General features: G+C 35.3%; 3 protein-coding genes across 3 annotated transcripts; 2 read left to right on the plus strand and 1 right to left on the minus strand.

Annotated features, from left to right (window-relative positions):
- Nucleotides 1–37: 37 nt before the first annotated feature.
- On the plus strand, nucleotides 38–2,527 carry LOC132131115 (macrophage-capping protein-like). The gene is made up of 8 exons (XM_059543063.1): nucleotides 38–283; nucleotides 391–545; nucleotides 986–1,147; nucleotides 1,274–1,423; nucleotides 1,628–1,714; nucleotides 1,890–2,022; nucleotides 2,105–2,196; nucleotides 2,278–2,527. Exons 1-8 carry the CDS (start codon nucleotides 91–93, stop codon nucleotides 2,341–2,343), a joined length of 1,038 nt encoding a protein of 345 aa, XP_059399046.1. The 5' UTR covers nucleotides 38–90; the 3' UTR covers nucleotides 2,344–2,527.
- Nucleotides 2,528–4,609: 2,082 nt separating this feature from the next.
- LOC132139816 (zinc-binding protein A33-like) lies at nucleotides 4,610–9,704 on the plus strand. The gene is made up of 11 exons (XM_059548428.1): nucleotides 4,610–4,714; nucleotides 5,109–5,172; nucleotides 5,255–5,379; nucleotides 6,126–6,206; nucleotides 6,928–7,044; nucleotides 7,144–7,275; nucleotides 7,373–7,501; nucleotides 7,902–7,953; nucleotides 8,086–8,112; nucleotides 8,212–8,238; nucleotides 8,343–9,704. The coding sequence occupies exons 2-11, from the start codon at nucleotides 5,148–5,150 to the stop codon at nucleotides 8,900–8,902; spliced, it is 1,275 nt and encodes a 424-aa protein (XP_059404411.1). The 5' UTR covers nucleotides 4,610–4,714; nucleotides 5,109–5,147; the 3' UTR covers nucleotides 8,903–9,704.
- A 280-nt stretch (nucleotides 9,705–9,984) lies between these two features.
- Nucleotides 9,985–16,839, minus strand: LOC132139815 (cellular tumor antigen p53-like). The gene is made up of 11 exons (XM_059548427.1): nucleotides 16,580–16,839; nucleotides 15,596–15,667; nucleotides 15,365–15,410; nucleotides 15,111–15,287; nucleotides 12,727–12,910; nucleotides 12,507–12,619; nucleotides 12,266–12,375; nucleotides 12,033–12,172; nucleotides 11,827–11,924; nucleotides 10,911–11,018; nucleotides 9,985–10,793 (listed from the first exon to the last, which is right to left on the minus strand). The coding sequence occupies exons 1-10, from the start codon at nucleotides 16,822–16,824 to the stop codon at nucleotides 10,911–10,913; spliced, it is 1,293 nt and encodes a 430-aa protein (XP_059404410.1). The 5' UTR covers nucleotides 16,825–16,839; the 3' UTR covers nucleotides 9,985–10,793.
- Between the last annotated feature and the right edge of the window lie 2,611 nt (nucleotides 16,840–19,450).

Consider the following 19,450-nt stretch of genomic DNA (forward strand, 5'->3'; position numbering starts at 1 on the left):
TCCTCTCTTCACTTGATGACTTTCTCATAACGCAGCCCCCAACCTCTACGTGCACACACACTCCTTACTCTTTCTCTCCACCTTAGCAGGATGCTTAATCTGCGGGCAGCGCAGAGCCAGTTTACTCATGAAGTGCGAGAGCCAGGGCTGTGGGTCTGGAGGGTTGAGAAGATGAGGGCTGTGCTCCTTGACCCATCGCAGAGGGGAATCTTCTACAATGGAGATGCATATATTGTGCTCAGCAACCGTGGAAAGAATGGAAGTGACCTGCACATGTGGATGGGTGTGTAGTGTGTTTTTGTATGTATGTATATGTAATTAAGGATGGGAAAAAATCTTAAAAGTCAGTTCCTGTAGATTTTTCATTATTGGCTTTCTTCCCTGATAAAGGTGAGGAGTCGTCCCGGGATGAGCAGGGTGCCTGTGCCATGCTTGCCACTCAACTGGACAGCTTCTTGGGAGGAGACCCAGTACAGCATCGAGAGGTGCAAGGATACGAGTCACCTGAGTTCATGGGTCTCTTCCCTAAAGGAGTCAGTTACAAGGTGAGAGGAAGGGGACAGCAAAAGAACAAAAACAACAAATCAGAAATATTTCTTTTTTTTAATTATTGAACAGTATTGAACTATTCAGCAAAGAACCCTGTAAAAAATGCTTCCACAAAAATATTAAGCAGCACAAATGATTTCAAAATTGATGATGATACAAAATGTTTCTTGGAGGATCATGTGACCTGGAGTAATGATGCTGAAAATTCCGCTTTGCCATTACAGGAATAAATTATATTTTAAATTATATTCAAATATTGTAAGAATATTTCACAATAATACTGTTTTTATTACATTTTTGATCAGTTGCATGCAGACTTGGTCAGCATAAGAGCCTTTTAAAAACATTGAAAAAAATCTTACTGACCCCAAACTTTGACTGTTTGTGTATGTCCAAAAAAATGCACCTTTACAAAACTACTCGTTTCTCGTCTCAGGAAGGCGGGGTGGAGTCTGGATTCAAGAGTGCCAGGTCCAGGACTGGCCCAGTTACACATCTGTACCAAGTCAAAGGAAAGAAAAACATCCGTGCAAGAGAGGTGGAGCTCAGCTGGGGGAGCTTCAACAAGGGTGATTGTTTTATACTGGACCTTGGAGAGGTGTGTATGTTTTTTCAAAAGTTACTTTTTTTGTCTGTCATTTTGCTGCTGTGGTATTGTAGTTGGATAAACATGGCCAGTCATTTAGTTGGTGTTATCATGCAAATGCTGTGTGTTTATGTTCAGACTATCGTCGCATGGAGTGGATCCAAAGCCAATATGTTTGAGAGACAGAAGGTGCGCGAGATAGCAATGCTGATCAGAGACACTGAAAGGAATGGGAAAGCTCGCATCATCGATGTGACAGAGGGAGAGGAAACACTGGAGATGGTTCAGGTGACAAACACTTTTGAATATTTGAATCATGCTGGATAACGTGATCATAAGATTCAAGTTCATGCAGCTGACGTGAAAAAAAAAATTCACTTTAACAAGAAATCCTAAAATTCCCTTGAATGTATTGTCACTGATAAATGTATACATACTTTTATGCCTAAACAGGTTAGAAATGTTAACACCATCTCTATTTTTATTTAAAAGGCACTTGGTCCAATCCCAGCTCTGAAGGAGAGTTCAGCAGAGGCAGACGCTGAAGCAGACATCACTAATTCTGCTTCCCTTTACAAGGTCAGCTCTCTTTACGGTGTAATGTTCTTTATCGAACCATTTTTTTTGTCAAACAAACGGTTTGTCTATTAATAAATTGGTTACTCAAACAAAACCTGTTGCTGTTTGAAGGCTAATAATGTAAGGGGAAAAAATTCACATTAGGGATAAATCTCTGAATAATTGTCTGTCTCAGGTGTCTAATGCAACAGGCCAAATGACCTTGACAAAACTGTGTGACAAAGGCCTTTTCAGTCAAGAGATGCTGGAGAAAGATGACTGCTTCATATTGGACAATGGATCTAATGGGAAGATCTATGTTTGGAAAGGTGTTTGTCTATATTTGTTCATGTTTGTGTGAATAGTAAATCATACTTTATTTGCTCATTGACTTTCTTCACTGATGCACAGGTAATGGAGCCAATGCAGAGGAGAAGAGAGTCGCCCTGAAGGTGGCAGATGAGTTTATTACAAAAATGAACTATCCCAGGATGAGAACACAGGTATAATATCTGGCAGCTCACTGTTTCGTTTTTATTTCTGTGCAGAACTGTGACCTTTGTGACATTTCTTTGTGTCCTTAGGTGGAAATTCTCCCTCAGGGCCGTGAGTCTGTCCTCTTTAAACAGTTCTTCGAGTGTTGGAGATAAACACACACCAACATTTAAGATCTGTGTAGAAACTGATGCTCATTTTGTATAATCAGACAGCATACTAGCTAAGCGTACCTGTTGCAACTCTTTGTTGTTAGCCAAAACATTGCTTGTTTGATCCCAGGTATGGTAGTACAGAGTCGGGATGGCTGTCATTTTTATTCAGGAACTGCCTATTAAAAGAAAAAATATATATATATATATATATATGCATGACAGAAAATTAATTATATATATATATATATAAATCCATGTGGATTGTTATTAATTTTCTGTCATGCATAATCTTTTGCATTAATCTAAAATACCTGTATACAACCCAGTGGTCTGTTGTTTTGTTGTGTTCAAATACTCATGCAATGACATGATGTCTGTTAACCTTTGTTATATTGTATGTTGAGCCTCAAATTGTCCCGATATCAAATATGTGCATACACAGAGACCACATAAAGTCTCAATGCTTATGCAACCACCACCGCACATGACACAGCCACTGCCTTCAATGTGATCATCTTTTATCTTGGAGATACGCACCAAGATAGAGGATAAACCTGTACATTAATCTAAAACTAAACCTCCACAATCAACCAAAATCAATGTGAAGGACAGATGGATGAGCTCACCTGTGAATATGGAGCAAAAAACACATTGAAAACATAAACAATTAGGACTTAATAATAACAGTTGCACAGCTGCAAGCATAATTAGGCCTATTGACATTCTTAATGAGTCATTCTTCCATCATAACTCTTAAATTAAGTTTAAAAACAGGTCTACTGAAAGGAGCATTATGGACTCCCTAAAGAATCAATGAGCAAATTAAACTATTCCTTAACTGTTCTTACTGTAGAACTTTTATTTTACAGACATGTTTTACGGTAAATGATTTTGGCAATAGATCTACTTTAGGACAAGCTGATCATATTAGCATTTTACTGCCTAAATTTTAAATTAAAAATTACAAGATATACCCTTTGAGTCATTTAATAACTTACTATATAATGAGTTTCATTTCTTGCAGATGATACATGCAGTTATCTTGAAATGACAATCATTTGGGTGTGGTGAGAAAGGTGAACAATAAATATTTCATTATGTCTGTTGCTGTCCCAGTTGTTTAATTTTGTTTTAGTTTTGTTAAATATAGAAATGCATATTCATCATGTATTTATTTATCAGTTTACTTCATTATTTATTATTTCAAGTAAAATTGCACTTGCTTACAGGAAGTGAACAGTTTCACATGATTCATTTCTGGTCTTGGCCTTTAAATAAAGTTCACAGTACATTTAAATATATTGACAGAGATATTGAATTTATTTTTATTTATTTCATTTTTAGTAGATAAAAAAAAACTCAATAAAGAAGCTGAATACAATCGTGTGCTTTTATTTCTTTTAAGTCAGTTTGCTATTTAAACCAAACACACAGCAATGCTTGTATGTTGCCTCTTTATTATTATTTATTTATTATAAGTAACTTTGACTTTGAAATTAAATGGGTCATATGATGTTGCTAATAAGAATTATTTGATGTATTTGGTGCAATGAAATCTGTTTATGCAGTTTAAGGCTCAAAAAACACATTATTTTCCACATAATGTACATTATTGTTTCTCCTCTGCCCTGTGCAACTCCTATCTCTTTGAATGGTGAAACATCAAATTCTCCAAAACTGTTCACTGAGTTTAGGATTAAATTTCAGATTTGAAATCACCAAAGAAATCGGACAGCAACTGTGTCATAAATGTTGTTACTTTTGCTCAAATAGCATTATAAAAAGCTTATTTCTCAGGCTAGACCAGCCAGTGCGCATGTGCAGTCCTAAGCGCGATTGGCTCTTTCATTCAGAAGACGGGGCTTCCTGTGTTGCATTTTTCCCCATTCAAAACTATATGAGGGACATATTCTATAGTCTTTGGTTACGCCTTCTTTCTTTGCATGAAGATTTTGCCGGTGTTATGTAAATCTTACCACACAATGACCTAGACACATGGGGGTATGTTAGAACAAGCCATTTTAGATAGTAGTGGTTGACTCTTAACTTTTATAAAGAATATCTCTTTGGATTTGAGACTTTAGTCTTTGCAACTTTACACTAACATACTTAAAGCTTTTCAGCCCATATAAATTGATTACATAAGCTCTTAATGGCATAGCCCACATCTCTGCTTTTCCTTTAGAAGATCACATGATTTAATAGGTGAGATATCATGTGTCAATGACTAGGGTGGATTGAGGAGACAAAGTTCATTGTGTAGACAATTCAGATGACATAATACTACAGGAGAGTATCTGGGTCCTTGTGCTCTGGTTCTGCCAGCCTGCAACTCAAATCTCTGAGCTAGTCTGCTCCTGCAGTACTGAAGGTGAGGGTTGTAAACTTTATTCTTTTGATTTAAATATAATGTTTTAATATTTAAAAAAGGCGGAAAGAGATCCCCCCATTCCCCAGTTCAGTTAACCTTTAAATCAGTAAGTAAAAGCTTATATGTACTTTACCTTCATTTGGGATATATTTGTGTTGACTTTCAAATCCTTAATCTTCCCAGTCATGTGTAGCAGTAAGTAGAATTTTAGATATGAAATCTTTTTAATTTAATTAATATATGTAAGCTATAATTTTATATATAAGTGTATTTATAGTGTAATAATAATATAATATTAAATTATATAATAAATTACATTTATTAAATATATAATTATTAAGTACTTGGAATTTTTTTAACTTTTGATGAGCTAATAGTTTGTGTTCTGCTTAAGATCGAGGTAATCAAAACAAGAAGGGATAAACCAGCCAACATGAAGAGTATCTTGAAGAGCAAAAGTAAGTTTATAGACTGATTTTAGCAATAATGCACATTTTAAAATGTGTTTGAATGTTAAAGATGCTTGTGTGTGTGTCACAGAAGACGAGGCGCCTGAAGCTGATCTGAGTGTAACTACCGGAGCTGTACGCTGGAATATTCCTGATGAAGATCTTCAGGTTCACAGCTCAGTTCCTAGCAAGAGCAGTCAGAGTCCTAGACAAGAGGTAAACTGACAGATAGTTTAGTTTAATAATTAAATAATCAATGACAGACATAAAAAAAAAGAAATCCCTTTAAAAAGATGATTCTAAAAAGGAAAAATGATTCAATGACTTATATACAGAAATTTTTATATTTACATGTTTAATTGCCTATATTTTAATGGAAAATGTGTCATAATAGCAATATTATGAATCCAAATATAATGATTTCAAATAATTAGGATGTAATGAAAGCAAAGATGTCTGAAATGAACATCTAATCCATGGAAATTTTAAATACTAACCCTATTAATTACAATTAGTATTACATTTTAAAATAATAATTAACAAAATGCCACTTGGGTTCTTTTGTGCCAATTCTAAGGGGGCCACCTTACCTTAAGGGTCTTATTTGATCTTTTTACTTAATAAAATACATAACCTTTCCATGATGTGTCCACAAACCCCTTGTTAATAAATAGACACAAAAAAAGTTACTATTTATTATGAAAACTATTTTTTTAACCATTCAAAATAATATGATGATATATCACCTAACCTCGACACTGTTGATATTCAGATTAATAATAGCCTTTCAGCAAAGGTGCTGAGGTGAGATTTTGAGCCATTTGATTAAGAAGAAAAAAATCAAGGCAGGGGGATTTTGCCCCATCTCTACCTTTTACAGAGTTTGTTTTCTTTTCTGGTTTTGAAGTTTAATTTGTCCTAATTACAAATAAATTACACCTCACCTTTCTATTGTTATACAGGACTTGAAGGATCTCCGCAGCCTGCAGGAAAGCGTTAAGTTTATCACACAGTGGAAACAGCAGGTGGAACATGTCTGCAGGGTAATATGTAATGCTTTTTATAGCCTAAAAATTATAGATTTTTCATTTAAAAAGAGTCATTTGTTGCCACCTACTGAGCAACAATGAAACCCATGAAGCTAGTCACAGAAAAACCCCACCAAAAATGAGTCATGCAGACTTTGAACAAATTTTCTCAAGGTTCTCTCAAAGTTATGAAGGAGCGTTCTTCCAATAATATAAAATGATCTGTAATCATTTTCTTAAAACATTAGCACAATTTTCTAAAGTTCGGTAAAACAAAATTATAAAATGTTACCTTTACAATTTTAGAAAAGAATGTTTTTAAAAATGAATGTTACATTCAATGCTTAATGAGAACACTTTAAAAACATAAGAGCATTTTTTTTATCAGTTGGGAATGCTTTTCATTTTAATGTTATAAAGGTTGCTTGGTAATGGTTATCACTTTTATAGAAGCCTCATATTCATGTATCATAAAGCTACTGATAAGACAGAATTAACCCCATCTCACCCTGTCATTATGGTTGCATTGTCCTGTTGCTGAAATTTATCACGGAAGGGTTAGGTAGGGTTTCGGTGTCATTAAATTAAATGCACACACTTTAACACCCTTTGGGGGTCTGAAGAGTGGGAATAAGGACTGTGGGATGCTGATGTAGACAGTAATGGGTGTGTGTTTGTCTACACTTAATGTCTAAAATATCACAATAAATATTAAGTGTGTGTGTGTTTGTTTTAGCCTGGCTCCAGTTTAGATGAAGGCCCAAATATCAGTGTGCATGCAGAGCCGCATAGTATGGAGCAATGCCGCAAACTCATTCTTGAGTGGGCAAAGGAGCTCAAGAAAGTTGACGATGTGAGTTCATGGATAAAAGATACATTTATAAACATCATACATTATTTTCTTTAAGATCATTAAAAGCTAAGATTGTATCTGTTTATATTCTCCTAACAGTTGTTCAGTGAGGCCACATGGCGAAAAGAAAGAAATGCATCGTTGGAGCAGGAAGAGAACAAGGTGGATTCTGCCAAGAATATGGAGCAGAAGATCATGGAATGGGCTAAAGAGCTCCAGACTGTGTGGGAGGTTTGACCCCATCAGACAGATGTAGTAATGTGCCAGATCTACGTGCAGTATATTATGGGCATATGTAATTGTTTCTTTTTTTTTTACCCATGTACAGCGGCTAGGTGTGATGAGACAAGAATTAGCCCAGTTTCTCAAGCAGCTGGAACTGAAGAAGAGGAAAATCTTGACTCTGTTGCCTTTTTTGGAGTTCATAACTTGGTCTCTACTGAAACAGGACAGCCAGGTACAAGATTAAGATAAGAGATCCATAAACAGGAAAAAAAAATCTAACTAGAGTCCATAGTGTACACCCATAAACTAGACAAACATTCATGATCAAGAGATATTGCTTATGTAAACAGTTTGAAACAGTTTACAGACAGGTGCGATCATCCCCAATGTATTTTGAAGATCTAGACAGAAATTTTGTTTCAGCATAATTACAAATGCAGATGTTTATTATATATGTTGATATATTTAGATATTATTTATAGTTTATATATTTATTTGTAATTAATATATTTTTAATACATTTAGCTAAATCATTTTTATTGACAGTTACAAATTAGGGATAAAATATTATCTCCTATATATTATACTATATATAATAATGTCATTCAATTATATAAGCAGTTTATTTTTAGGGTGTTGTTCCACAGCTGTGGCTCCTCAACAAACAACGTACCTGGAAAACAGGTGAACCTTAAACTTAAATCCTTCAGTAGACTAAACGCTGATTTGGTTAATTATAATAAATTCCTTTTACGAAAAAGTTGTTTTTGACGTGCTCATACTTTACAATTCATCGTGCACAATTTGTTTTGACAGAGACACCAAAGTACATTCCAAACTCAGGTACTGATTTATGTATTTATCTTGTTTGGTGCACAGTTAAATGTGAGAAACTTTAATCATATCACTGTTGTAGTAATGTTCATCAATTTTTTCCCATAGTGTGGAGATGGATCCACAGTGCTTCAGGTATCACTGATTCAGCAGTTTATGATTAATCTACAAATGAAGTCCATTTTGGCTTAAGAAAGGTTTTTCAATTTTACCTCTGCACCTGTTTTGCACCTGTTTAGTGGACATCACACTGGACCCCATGACTAACCACCCATGGCTGCAGCTCTCAGATGACAAAAGGAAAGTACAGGAAGCTCTGAATGAAGCTGAAGTGTCGTACAGTACCCAGCGCTTTGACAGCTGGCCGTGTGTCCTGGGCTGTGAAGGGCTCACTTTCGGTCGGTACTATTGGGAAGTTGATATTGCCAATGATGGCTACTGGCGTATCGGAGTGACCACCGAATCCTCTAAAAGGCAAGGCCGGTGTCCCATGAACCCCTCTGAGGGCTTCTGGACAATATGGAGAAGTACGCGGCAGTTTTTTGCATGTACCAAACCAGAGACTGAGCTACCTCTGTCCCTTGTGCCCAAAAAGCTGGGAGTCTACCTGGACTATGAAGAAGGACAATTGTCTTTCTATAACGTAGAGACACGCACACATATCTTTACATTCATCGCAAATTTCCGAGAAAAGTTGTACCCGCTTTTCGCACCACTGGATGGACGCACGCTGATCACACTGTCCTCCACAGAAGTCAAGCCAGAGGCATCCTCTCATGAAAATCTACACTACTTTTAACTTGACATAATAGGGGACTAAAGGATGAGATCCATTTAAAACTGTTGAGATGTTTTGATTGGAAAATGATGAAATTTGACAGATCCTCAGATCAATTTGGTGTTGGTGTGTTCAAAGTTTTGTGAATTTTAAACACTGTACTCACAATGTACAGGTTAATTTGTCCTTGTGGTGCATGACTAACAATTTGATTATTCTGTATTCTTTCAATCATTTTTGTGAGGTTTGCTTCTAAATGATATTCTCCATTTCATCCAAATCAAAAATGCCTAGGAGTACAGTGAATGATTTTTAGAAAATGTCTGTATGTAAGCCAAAGAGGCAGTTGTGTGGCCAAAGGTTGCAGGTTCGAGTCTCAAGGCAGGCAGGAATTGTAGGTGGGGGGAGTGAATGAACAGAGCTCTCTTCCTTCAACAGCCACGACCTTGAGTAAGGCACAAAACCCCAACTGCTCCCCAGGCAGTGCAACAAATGGTTGCACACTGCTCTGGGTTCGTTTGCATTTGGATGGGTTAAATGCAGAGCACAGATTCAGAGTATGGGGTACCATACTTGGCCACACGTCATATCACTAGCACTAAAAACATTTGATTCTAGCCCATGATTGTTATTAAAAATAATGTAAATTTGCTTACTTGCCATGTAGTGTTGAAAGAATGTTTACATTTAGTGGGTGGGATTTGGAACCATCCTAATAAAGTAGGTTTTGTGGTTTCAGAAGCTTTGCTGCTTAGAACCAACAATTGTTGCTTGCTGCCAACAATATTTGGAGAGATTCAATAAAAATTCTATACAAGGCACACTGTCATTGTCTAAAATCTCAAAACTGATTATTCTAACACAATACCGTTGTTATTTTTATGTTAATGTTCACACTATGTAAATACTTTATTATGAATCTTACATGCATGCAATTTCTTACCTTCATTATTTAAAATTGTACAAACATTGCTTTAATGCTGGAGCCAAAAAAGAAATCAAGACACATATGATTTTTTTTTTAATAATGTATTTAAAAAAACATCCCCACCTACAAATGCTTAATGCATAAAAGTGTATACAGTAACAAACAGGAAAAAAGCAGCATAAAATATAGATCAAATTGGAACAGTTAAATAGTTTTCTCAAGATTAACAGGAAGGACTCAAACATGCCCTGAGTTCTTGTCGATTTCATTTGCTTATGAATATCAACGGACATTAACCTAATAAAAAGGGATTCCAAATACAAAACAGTGTTACTATCATTTTGTTTCAAGAATTTTATAATAATTATTTGGCTTGTAACCATTTCTGCTGGTTTAATCTAATTAGTAATAGCCTTCATAAAAAAACCTGGTTACACAAAAGGTTACAAAATACTGGCATTAATACATTTTCAACAGAGTGGGCATCCAGTAAGTCAGTGACAAATTTATAGTCTTATCAGAGAGCAGAAACTACATGTTGAGAGGTAAGTGACCTGCACTGACCTACAACAGGAAAAACCCAACATTGTTAAAAATTACTGCTGGACATTCACTTGTCGGGTTTGCAAAATGATGGGTCAGTATTGCTCCTCCAGTGCGATTAAGTACGAACCCTACAACACCCTGCAATTACTAGCCTCATTCTGGATCAGCTGACTTATAAAGGTCCCGGTGGAGTGAAAAAGATAAAAAAAAATGACATACAGGACTGAGGGATCATTGACCCACAGTTCATCAAAAGCTCCCTATGACAAGCTGCTTTGGTCAAAGGCAAAAGAAAGGCAGTCAAAAAAGACGTAACTATTGATTTCTTTTTTTGTTCAGCATCCCACCATCCTAATCAGAATCACTTTTTGCATCTTTAACAATTAGTTTTTTGCCTCTTTTGGGCTCAGGTGTTTGTCCATCCTTCTCCTTCTTGCCCTTGGTGGATCTATAAAAAAAATAGGTGTCAAATGAGCCCTGTTGACAGATGCTGTAACATTTTTGATTTTGAGAAAAAAAATTGTGCAGGGTGTAGTTGTGGCATGATATAATCACTTACAATTTCTGAAGGTATTTGTCCATATCAGCTGGAGGTACCATGTCGCTCAATTCCAAACCGTTATTAATCTTCTTTAACATTTCGTATCTTTCTTTACCTCTGACCTGCATGAAGAGAAAGATCATCTTAAAAGCCATGCAAACACAGACTACACTCTTTTTAGTTAAAGGTCTTAGCCAAACATCTGTAGTACACAAAACCATTTAAAAAGTACAAGCTAGATTAGGACAATAACTAGGCAGGGCAAGGCATGTTTATTTACAAAGCACCTGTCATAAAGTGGAACTTTAAAATGTTTTATATAAAAATTATTAAAAAAGGAGGTAATCATAAAAAGGTTCATAATAAATGTAACCAAATCAACAGTGTATTAATTTGTTCTTTATGCGAGAAATATCACTGTTCAATATTATTGGCCCTGTGCAAAATGTATATTTTGTGCAATATTATTTATGTACAGTTAAGATACAACCAATTTTACTTTTTTCCCTTTCTCTTGCCCCCTTTTTTTTTTTTTTGAGAATGTTTACTGCTACGTGTATGTGTACAAATTGCAATAAATTTCAAATTCAAAAGAGGTTAATCATTTTTACTAATTAAATCAATTAAAAAGAAATAAATTTATAATAAGATTATATTATATATTAGTTATAATATAAAGTTATAATACAGATAATATAGTTCTAAAAAGAGACATAAAAGGACAAGAGGCTGCAAGAGTTTTTTTTCTTTTTTAAATAGGAATCATAGTCCGTGCCTTTTCAACAAAGCTAAATTTACTACCTACTATCATTATGTGGCACAACCATTTAGTAGGTAATTTAGTTTTTTTAGTTAATGTGTCCCTCAATAAAACTCATTACAAGTTCCATGAAACTTCCAGGAGGAAGAGAGAGGAAGGTGCATGATCACCAGCAGGTAATAGATCTCATCATCACTGCTCGCGCTCAGTTTGGCCTTCTTACTGCCCTCAGGTGGAGGTGTGGATGAAGAGGATTCTTTAGTCATGCCTGTCAGATTAGATTCACATTACTATAACATTCTGAAGAAATTAATGCTTTTGAGCAGTGCATGTGCAGTTTAATTGAATTTATTTCATACACACATGCAAAACTTACTGCGTTTGGTGGTAGAAGGGGTCTTGCCCGAGGTTTTGGTCTCCTGGTCTTTCCTGAAGTTGTTCTCCTCAGTTTTCCTGTCTCTGCCTGGGCACGCACACACACGCACCTCGAAAGACCTGCGGCCCAGCAACTGACCTCTGAAAGACAAGAGTTAAAGCAGATTTGATTATCCTTGGTATCCACATAGGAATACAATTCACTAACAGAGGAATCAAAGATGGACTATTTACTCATGAGTCTCCAGAGTGATGATTGTGAGGATGGGTCGGCGGTTCATGCCACCCATGCAACTGCTATTGCACATGAAATTGTATAAAACAGTTGTCCATTCTGCTCCCAGCTGCACAAAAAAAAAAGCACAGGAAACGTGAAACTTATAGCTGTGTTGCAGGCAAAGATGAATACATTTACAATTTTTGTCATTTCCTCTTGCTGTCTAATGTTATTACAGATCAAAATACTGAGACTGACTTGAGGAGCTTCATAGGGAACCGCCACACTGTGCCTGTGGGTTATGTCGTCCTCTTTGTAAACAGCAAGTGAGTTTCCTTCCACTCGGATAAGGTGAGCAGGAGGAGCCAATCCTGAACAGGGAGAAAACAGATCTGTTAATTGCTTTTATTGGAACTTGTATCAGTACAGCTGGTGAATTCCTGTGTGGCAAGACTGGAGAGAAACAGCATGTCTATACCATCGCCATCTGGGGTTCTCTCATGGTGGGGACATCGACGGACCACCTCAGCCACATGTTCGGACTTCTTATATATGGCTGTGGCTCTGATCACCGAGCCCTGGGGAGGGGCAACATCCACCAGCATTTGAACTGGACACGTTTTTGCCAGTTGACAAAAGAGCTTATTCAGGTCAGACGAGTACTGAAATCAAAGAAAAGGAAAAGATCATCAGATTCATATAAACAAAAGTCACACGATGAAAAATATATATATAAAATTAATGCGTCATAGTCATTAGTATTTGTAGTAATCACACAAGTTAATAGAAGATTCAAAACATTTAAGTTACAAATCCTGAGAATGCTGATTAAAATAAAAGATAAGTTAAAGATGGCCAGCTAGCTTTCCAATAATCAACTACTAGTTGATCAGTGAGTTGATCTAGTTGATCATGTATGTTTTTTAATTTACATATTAAATATGTATATATTATTCAAAATAATTATATACAAACATATCCATTTTATCTAACCAAAAACTAGTACATTAAAAAGAACAGGAAAAAATAGCAAGCATCACCAAAAATTAAAAAAAAAAAAAACTTCAACACAAAAGGATTAAAAAATAAATAAAAAAACCCCACAAAAACAAACTCAGACACAAATTATTACACTGATCTAGTTATGTAATTTATCACATTCAAGCTTTTAAAATGGTATTTTCCTCTTACCATACAGATCATGTGTGGTCCTGTAGTTTATCACTGGATCTGAAAGACACCAGTTTGACTTGCACTATAACAAACTTAAACTCTGCTCTCTTTTCTAAAACTCCATTTCACAGGAAGAAACTAACCACAAGGGTAAGCTGAACAATTTTGGATGCTAAATGTCCCTGCTTTGAGTCTTGAAGCCTGCAGTTTCTGTAGAACTGAACACCCCTCCCCCTCCCCTCCTCCCACTGCTCTATGAGGACAAGTTCAGACATGTTCAAACTCAGATACAGGCTTTCTAATTAAAACATTGCTGCTCAAAAAAAAATAAGACAAAAAAGACGAAGAGGAAATTAAATTACCAAGGAGACTTCACTACTTATAAGACTAAATAAAACTAAATATAACTAAATATAAGTACTGTCAGATTAAATCATTTTAGAGGACTAAACAGAGACCAAGCTAGAAATATGACTCATTACTAAAATGAATGGTTTTGTACACTGAGCAGTGTGTGAAAGCTTCTTTGACTAACAACAAATACAGTCATCTTATCTTTTGTCATGTAGCCATCTTAGAGCAACACCCCTTTCTACATACCAGACAGTCAAGAGAGTGTGTGTATAAAACTATTTCTGCTAAAATACACAGACAAATTACATGAGCTATAGCTTTTTCCTAATTTAACCTTATAATAAACCTGGCATTGTACATAATGAAGTTTACTGGCTGTGTGAGGAATTATTTTCCTCTACTGTAAGTAGATTTGCGCCTACTAAATGCATAAGTGTAAATATACACCAATCACACAGCCATTTCTTTTTGCAACCTCTTGAAATAAATACATGATGAATGTCTAATAACTTTATGCCATTTGAATCTACATACTGGTTTCAATCCATTCTTCAAACCACTTATGTAGGGTTGTGTGACATAATAGCTTATAGTCTAAATAGGATATGAAAGGTCTGAACCAAAAAAAGTACAACAACAAGTACAAGATTTAGTGGGGAGTGGGTTGGGTTTGGCAGGCAATTTTTTTTTTTTAAACCCCAACGCTACTGGAGAACTGTTTGGCGCTCCACATGAGAACATGCCTATTCATGTCTGCAGACAATTCAATAAGAAACAGCCAAATTCAATTTCTTATTTGCCCACTCCAGATGTTAGATTGTCATGCTGAATGACCACAACAGCTCTCTTAACCTGAGTGGCGAATACACAGAAGATGGGAATCTGGAAGTATTATTCAGGACAAGGAACGAAGGAGGTGATGGAGAATGAATGAAGTCTCGTGGTATCCTGGCAACATTCCAATTCAGCACTCACCAGAAAGGACAATGAGTCTCTACATGACCTCAGGTACACGTGCAACCATGTACACACTTAAACTAATACGTACTAACGTAAGTTCACTACTAACTGTCACTAACTTGTAACTAAATATTATCACTAACACTTATTTATGCAATCACTAGAAACCATTTTATTTTCAATCATAATCAATGGCAATAATCTGAAACTACTAAATAGATTTTTCATTTATTTAGGATGCTAGTGTGTAGTGCACGTATAATGTGAGATGAGAGGAATTAAGGGAGTGATCGAGTACACTAAAATGTCTTTTTTTTTATGTCAGTTGAGTACTGTTTGCATGGATGTATGTGTGCATATGTATTTTTAACTTACCGTGCAGGTGACAGACTTGGCGGTGCCAGATTGCGGGAAGCCCAGTTTGAAGCCATGTTCCCCAGGATAATCAGTGGCAACAGGAACAGAGGCGGTCGGAGGGGAGGTGGAGGACTGTGGCTGTTCAGTCAGCACATTTCCAAATATATTCAGGTCGAAAGAGCCTGGAAGATACTGCTGAAACACATAAGAGTCCAGAATTGAATGGGAGTATGGTATGTGTGTGCATATACATGCTTTATTTTTTTTAATACCTCATCATTGATTAAGTCCCAGCCAGTGCCTCCATCCGGAGAGGAACTGAGACACAAATCAGAAGAAAGAGAATTTCTAGCTTATCAGTGTTATTACACACAATACACACTGCAGAGTACTGACGCACAATGACAAGTTCAATGGATCTTGACCAACCAAAAATAAATAAATACTCAGAAATGATTCCAGAAACCTGAAATAATATTTCCTGTAACCAACATAAAACTTACATGAGGTTTCGCTGCCACAGTTCAGCAAATTCTTGACTTTCTTCCATGGCCTGTATTAGAGTTGCGGATATACTACAGATATAACAAAACTTTCAGTCAGCTCAGCGCTTGAGGGAAAATATTATATATATAAATAAATACAACACCTCACAATCGCACGATATTATTAAAACGGTTCAGCCGGTGTTCTGACAAATAATGCTACCTATCAGATTATGCTACCAACACTGTATTTATCATACTGTAAGGGTAGGTTTAGGGTTGGAGTAGGTGTACATGTTAATAAAGCCTCACACCTTATTAATATCATGCATGAAGCAAAATCTGATAGGTAACACTTTTCGCTATCGAATTATGCTACCATTGGTTTTAATGGGAGGTAGCATTTTTCGACAAGGCAGCACAAATCGACAGAACACCGGCAATGTTGTCTTTTTGCGAAGTGCGATATATTCCATATTAAACAACCAAATCACGTTTGGAAATATTTGAAGTTCTAAGGGCGATTTTAGGCTCAGAGAAAACACTCAGAAACGAACCTCTGAGAGCCAAGATGCAAAAACATCACTTGGCCAACTAAGTTACGTTAACGTCAGCCAATTTGCTTCTAAAACTAAACGCGCATTTGTAGATACTGTTAAAGGGGGGAAATACTTGGAAATTAAATACAAAGTTCCAAAAGACAGTAACAGTAAAAGCACATTTTTAAAATTTCGACTGTTAGCTACCTAGCTAGCTAACTCGCTAGTTTAAACAGGCGACTGGCCTCTTGAGTTTCAGTTCATGTTAATTCATTAGTTTTATTTAAAAAAAAATAACCAATTTTGATCGCATCAACGTCAGCTAGTTAAAATAACAATATCTGCACGCATTCAGTATTATTGTACTACGTTACAAATCCTGATTTTAATGCACTTCAAACACTTGATGAAGAACGAATTTATGTTCTAACATTGGGAATCCGCATAATGGTTTCTTTTTTACCTGGCAAAAATTAACTTCACCGACCTCCTCTCCCCAAACAGTTTTTTCGTTGCTCTTGTAAGAGTCTTGCCGTGAGGAGTTGCGAGTGTCTCGCACAAAACCCGAATCAAACCAAAACAACGCGCACACTCACAAACTGGCTTCAAACGAAAAACTCCAGCGTGGAGCTTGCTTTGTATGAGGGGATTCCCCTGCAGGAGGAGTCTGCTGACGTCAGCGTCACCTGACTGATTGAGTCCTTCCATAGAGAAGGAATTAAATTGAAAAATGAAATAAAAAATCTGCAGAAAATTACCGTTTCTATTAGAAAACTAGACAAAAGGCGCGGAATCTGCATGAGGAAGTTTGAAATATCCAGTCTGTCTTTATTACACTACGTTCCAAGTACGAACGACTTTAATTATATTTGATATATATTTATATATACATATATATTTATAACTATAGGACATTAAGTATTTTGCAAAGCCTGTCGATGTATAGGCAGAGTTTGATAACGCAGAGACAACTGGGCCATTGATTCTAATAGTTTTGAAAAACTCGTGAGTTCATCAGCAGGATATGGAGCGGTAAGCGTCACATCAAAACTATAAAAACCTAACAGAGGGATAAACCGAAAGTCACTCATTTTTTGCAGACATATATTATGTTATATGTAAGTGGCTGCAGGAATGTCGCCAAATAATGAACACCAGAGGCCTACCAAAACCCACATCACAGAGAATTTCTGTGTTTGCTACCCGTGACTTCTAAAATCACACTTGAAACTTTTGACCAGTCACTTGAGTCCCCACATCACTTACAGAATAGAAAATGAGGTCTTTCATAATCGATTTACCACTCAGACCGAAAGAGGTATGATGAATACAATTTCAAAAGTTTTATTTACATATAAGCTAGGCTATGTCACCCACTTTTTACATATTTAAATTTTCAGTTCACATTCTACAGAATGCATGCATTTATGAGGGCATGTTATGATAAAGAAATGCTTGTACATATTTTAAAAAGTTAATGGAGCTTAGAGACAGTTTTTGGTCTGCAACAGAAACTGATCCAGCAACCGGTGATATAAAGAATATGAGTCAACATTAACATCATTCTCTGTTTTGCATTTTGTAATAACAAACAAGAACTAAATCCATCAGAAAAAGTTAGCTTAGAACTATAATTTTTTATTTATACTCCCATACGAAATTACTGATTACACTTCTGCATCTCCATTGTTCTCAGAGATAACAAAAAAATGACAAATCAATCACAATTCAAATCACTTATGTATTTTCTCAAAATAATCTAATATTCTCAAGCAACACCGATTAATTTGTTAATGTGATTAATTCACAGAGACTGTGTTTCATTTTGAAATGTGTTAGAATAAAAAGAAAATAGTAAAAACCCCCACAAAAGTCAAATCCCATACATATATTTTGTATTGCATAGTTAACATTACAAAGTGCGGTGGTATAATTCACATATTTCAGAGAAAGGAAAAAAACTTACATTGTATAATATGTTATAGACCCATTACAGTATAAAAGACATAATGAAACTTTGTTACTAATTATTGTATTTCCTTTGCTATGTGCACACTTAATTGGTGATGATTTGTTGTATTAAATTTTGAGAAATTAATTATTATGATGTCAAAGACTTTCTTTGCCTATACATCATTTAGCAGATCATTCCAAATGACATAGCTAAGGTTTTACACAACTTCATGTTTTATTAATTTTTCACCAAAAAGGAAAAATGATGATGATCGATTGTATAAATCTAGTTGTGAAAAAAAATGTAAACATTAAATGAGTACCTTTTTTTCTGATGATGCTTCAAAGAAAGGCAAACTTACTGGTGGGCACGTGTTTGTGTGTAAGGGAACATTCGAGAAAAGCTCTAAAACGTCAGCTAAAAATCGCCCGATTTTGATGTTTTGGAATTTCTCTCTGTTAAAAAGAAAAATCTGATAATTATACAAAATTCACTTTATTTAGTTTATAGTGTGTGCCCTTTATTCAAACAAACAGAAATAACCTGTAAACTCTTACATTTATGTAACCTCAATAGGCACTTTTTCCCAACCTTTGAAAAGACACTCAGAAATATCATTGTACAGTAAATTATGTTTTTTTTGAGTAAATGTTGTGTTATTTTATTTCTAGCATATATTTTCATTAATAGCATTGACTTTGTATGTTTGTTTAAAGTATATTTAGAAAAAATGAATTCTAGCTTATCAGTGTTATTAATCGTATGTATCGATTTGTCAAAATGTTCAGTATTAAACATTCAAATCCTAAACTTGAATTCATAAATTCCAGTGATAGTTACAATAAATTATAAACCCCATGTCACATCACATTTTCTCTCCAAAAGTGTAATTCTGACAAGCAGTTAATATAATAGCATAAAATTGACCAAAGAAAAGCTTGAATGACTGCATAACATAACAAAAAAATAATTAATCTCATAATATGTTTAAATCGAAAGGAAATGAGGAAATATATAAAAGAAAAACACTCTGCATATCACAAAATGGCTGACGCATTTTCAACTGCACAACTTTAATTTTCTATTATGCAAATAAAATCATAAATGTATAACAATCCGAAATAAATAATCACTAAAAATCATAATTCGGAGATAATAGTAAGATTCAACATTCTTTTTTCCTTGTGTCTCATCACAGTTCTTGTCTAAGCACATGTCACTTAGCATTTAGCAATCAGGAACCTCTGCCCAAACCAAGGATAAAAATATTAAAACCAGGATGAAATATCTCCAAAATTGAATAAATAAATAAATGTAAAAGCGAACAATATTAATCAGATTTGCTGATAAACAAAAACATGTATGCAAAGCTCATATACA

The sequence above is a fragment of the Carassius carassius genome, chromosome 4 (genome assembly GCF_963082965.1).
Source record: "Carassius carassius chromosome 4, fCarCar2.1, whole genome shotgun sequence".
Taxonomy (NCBI): Eukaryota; Metazoa; Chordata; class Actinopteri; order Cypriniformes; family Cyprinidae; genus Carassius; species Carassius carassius.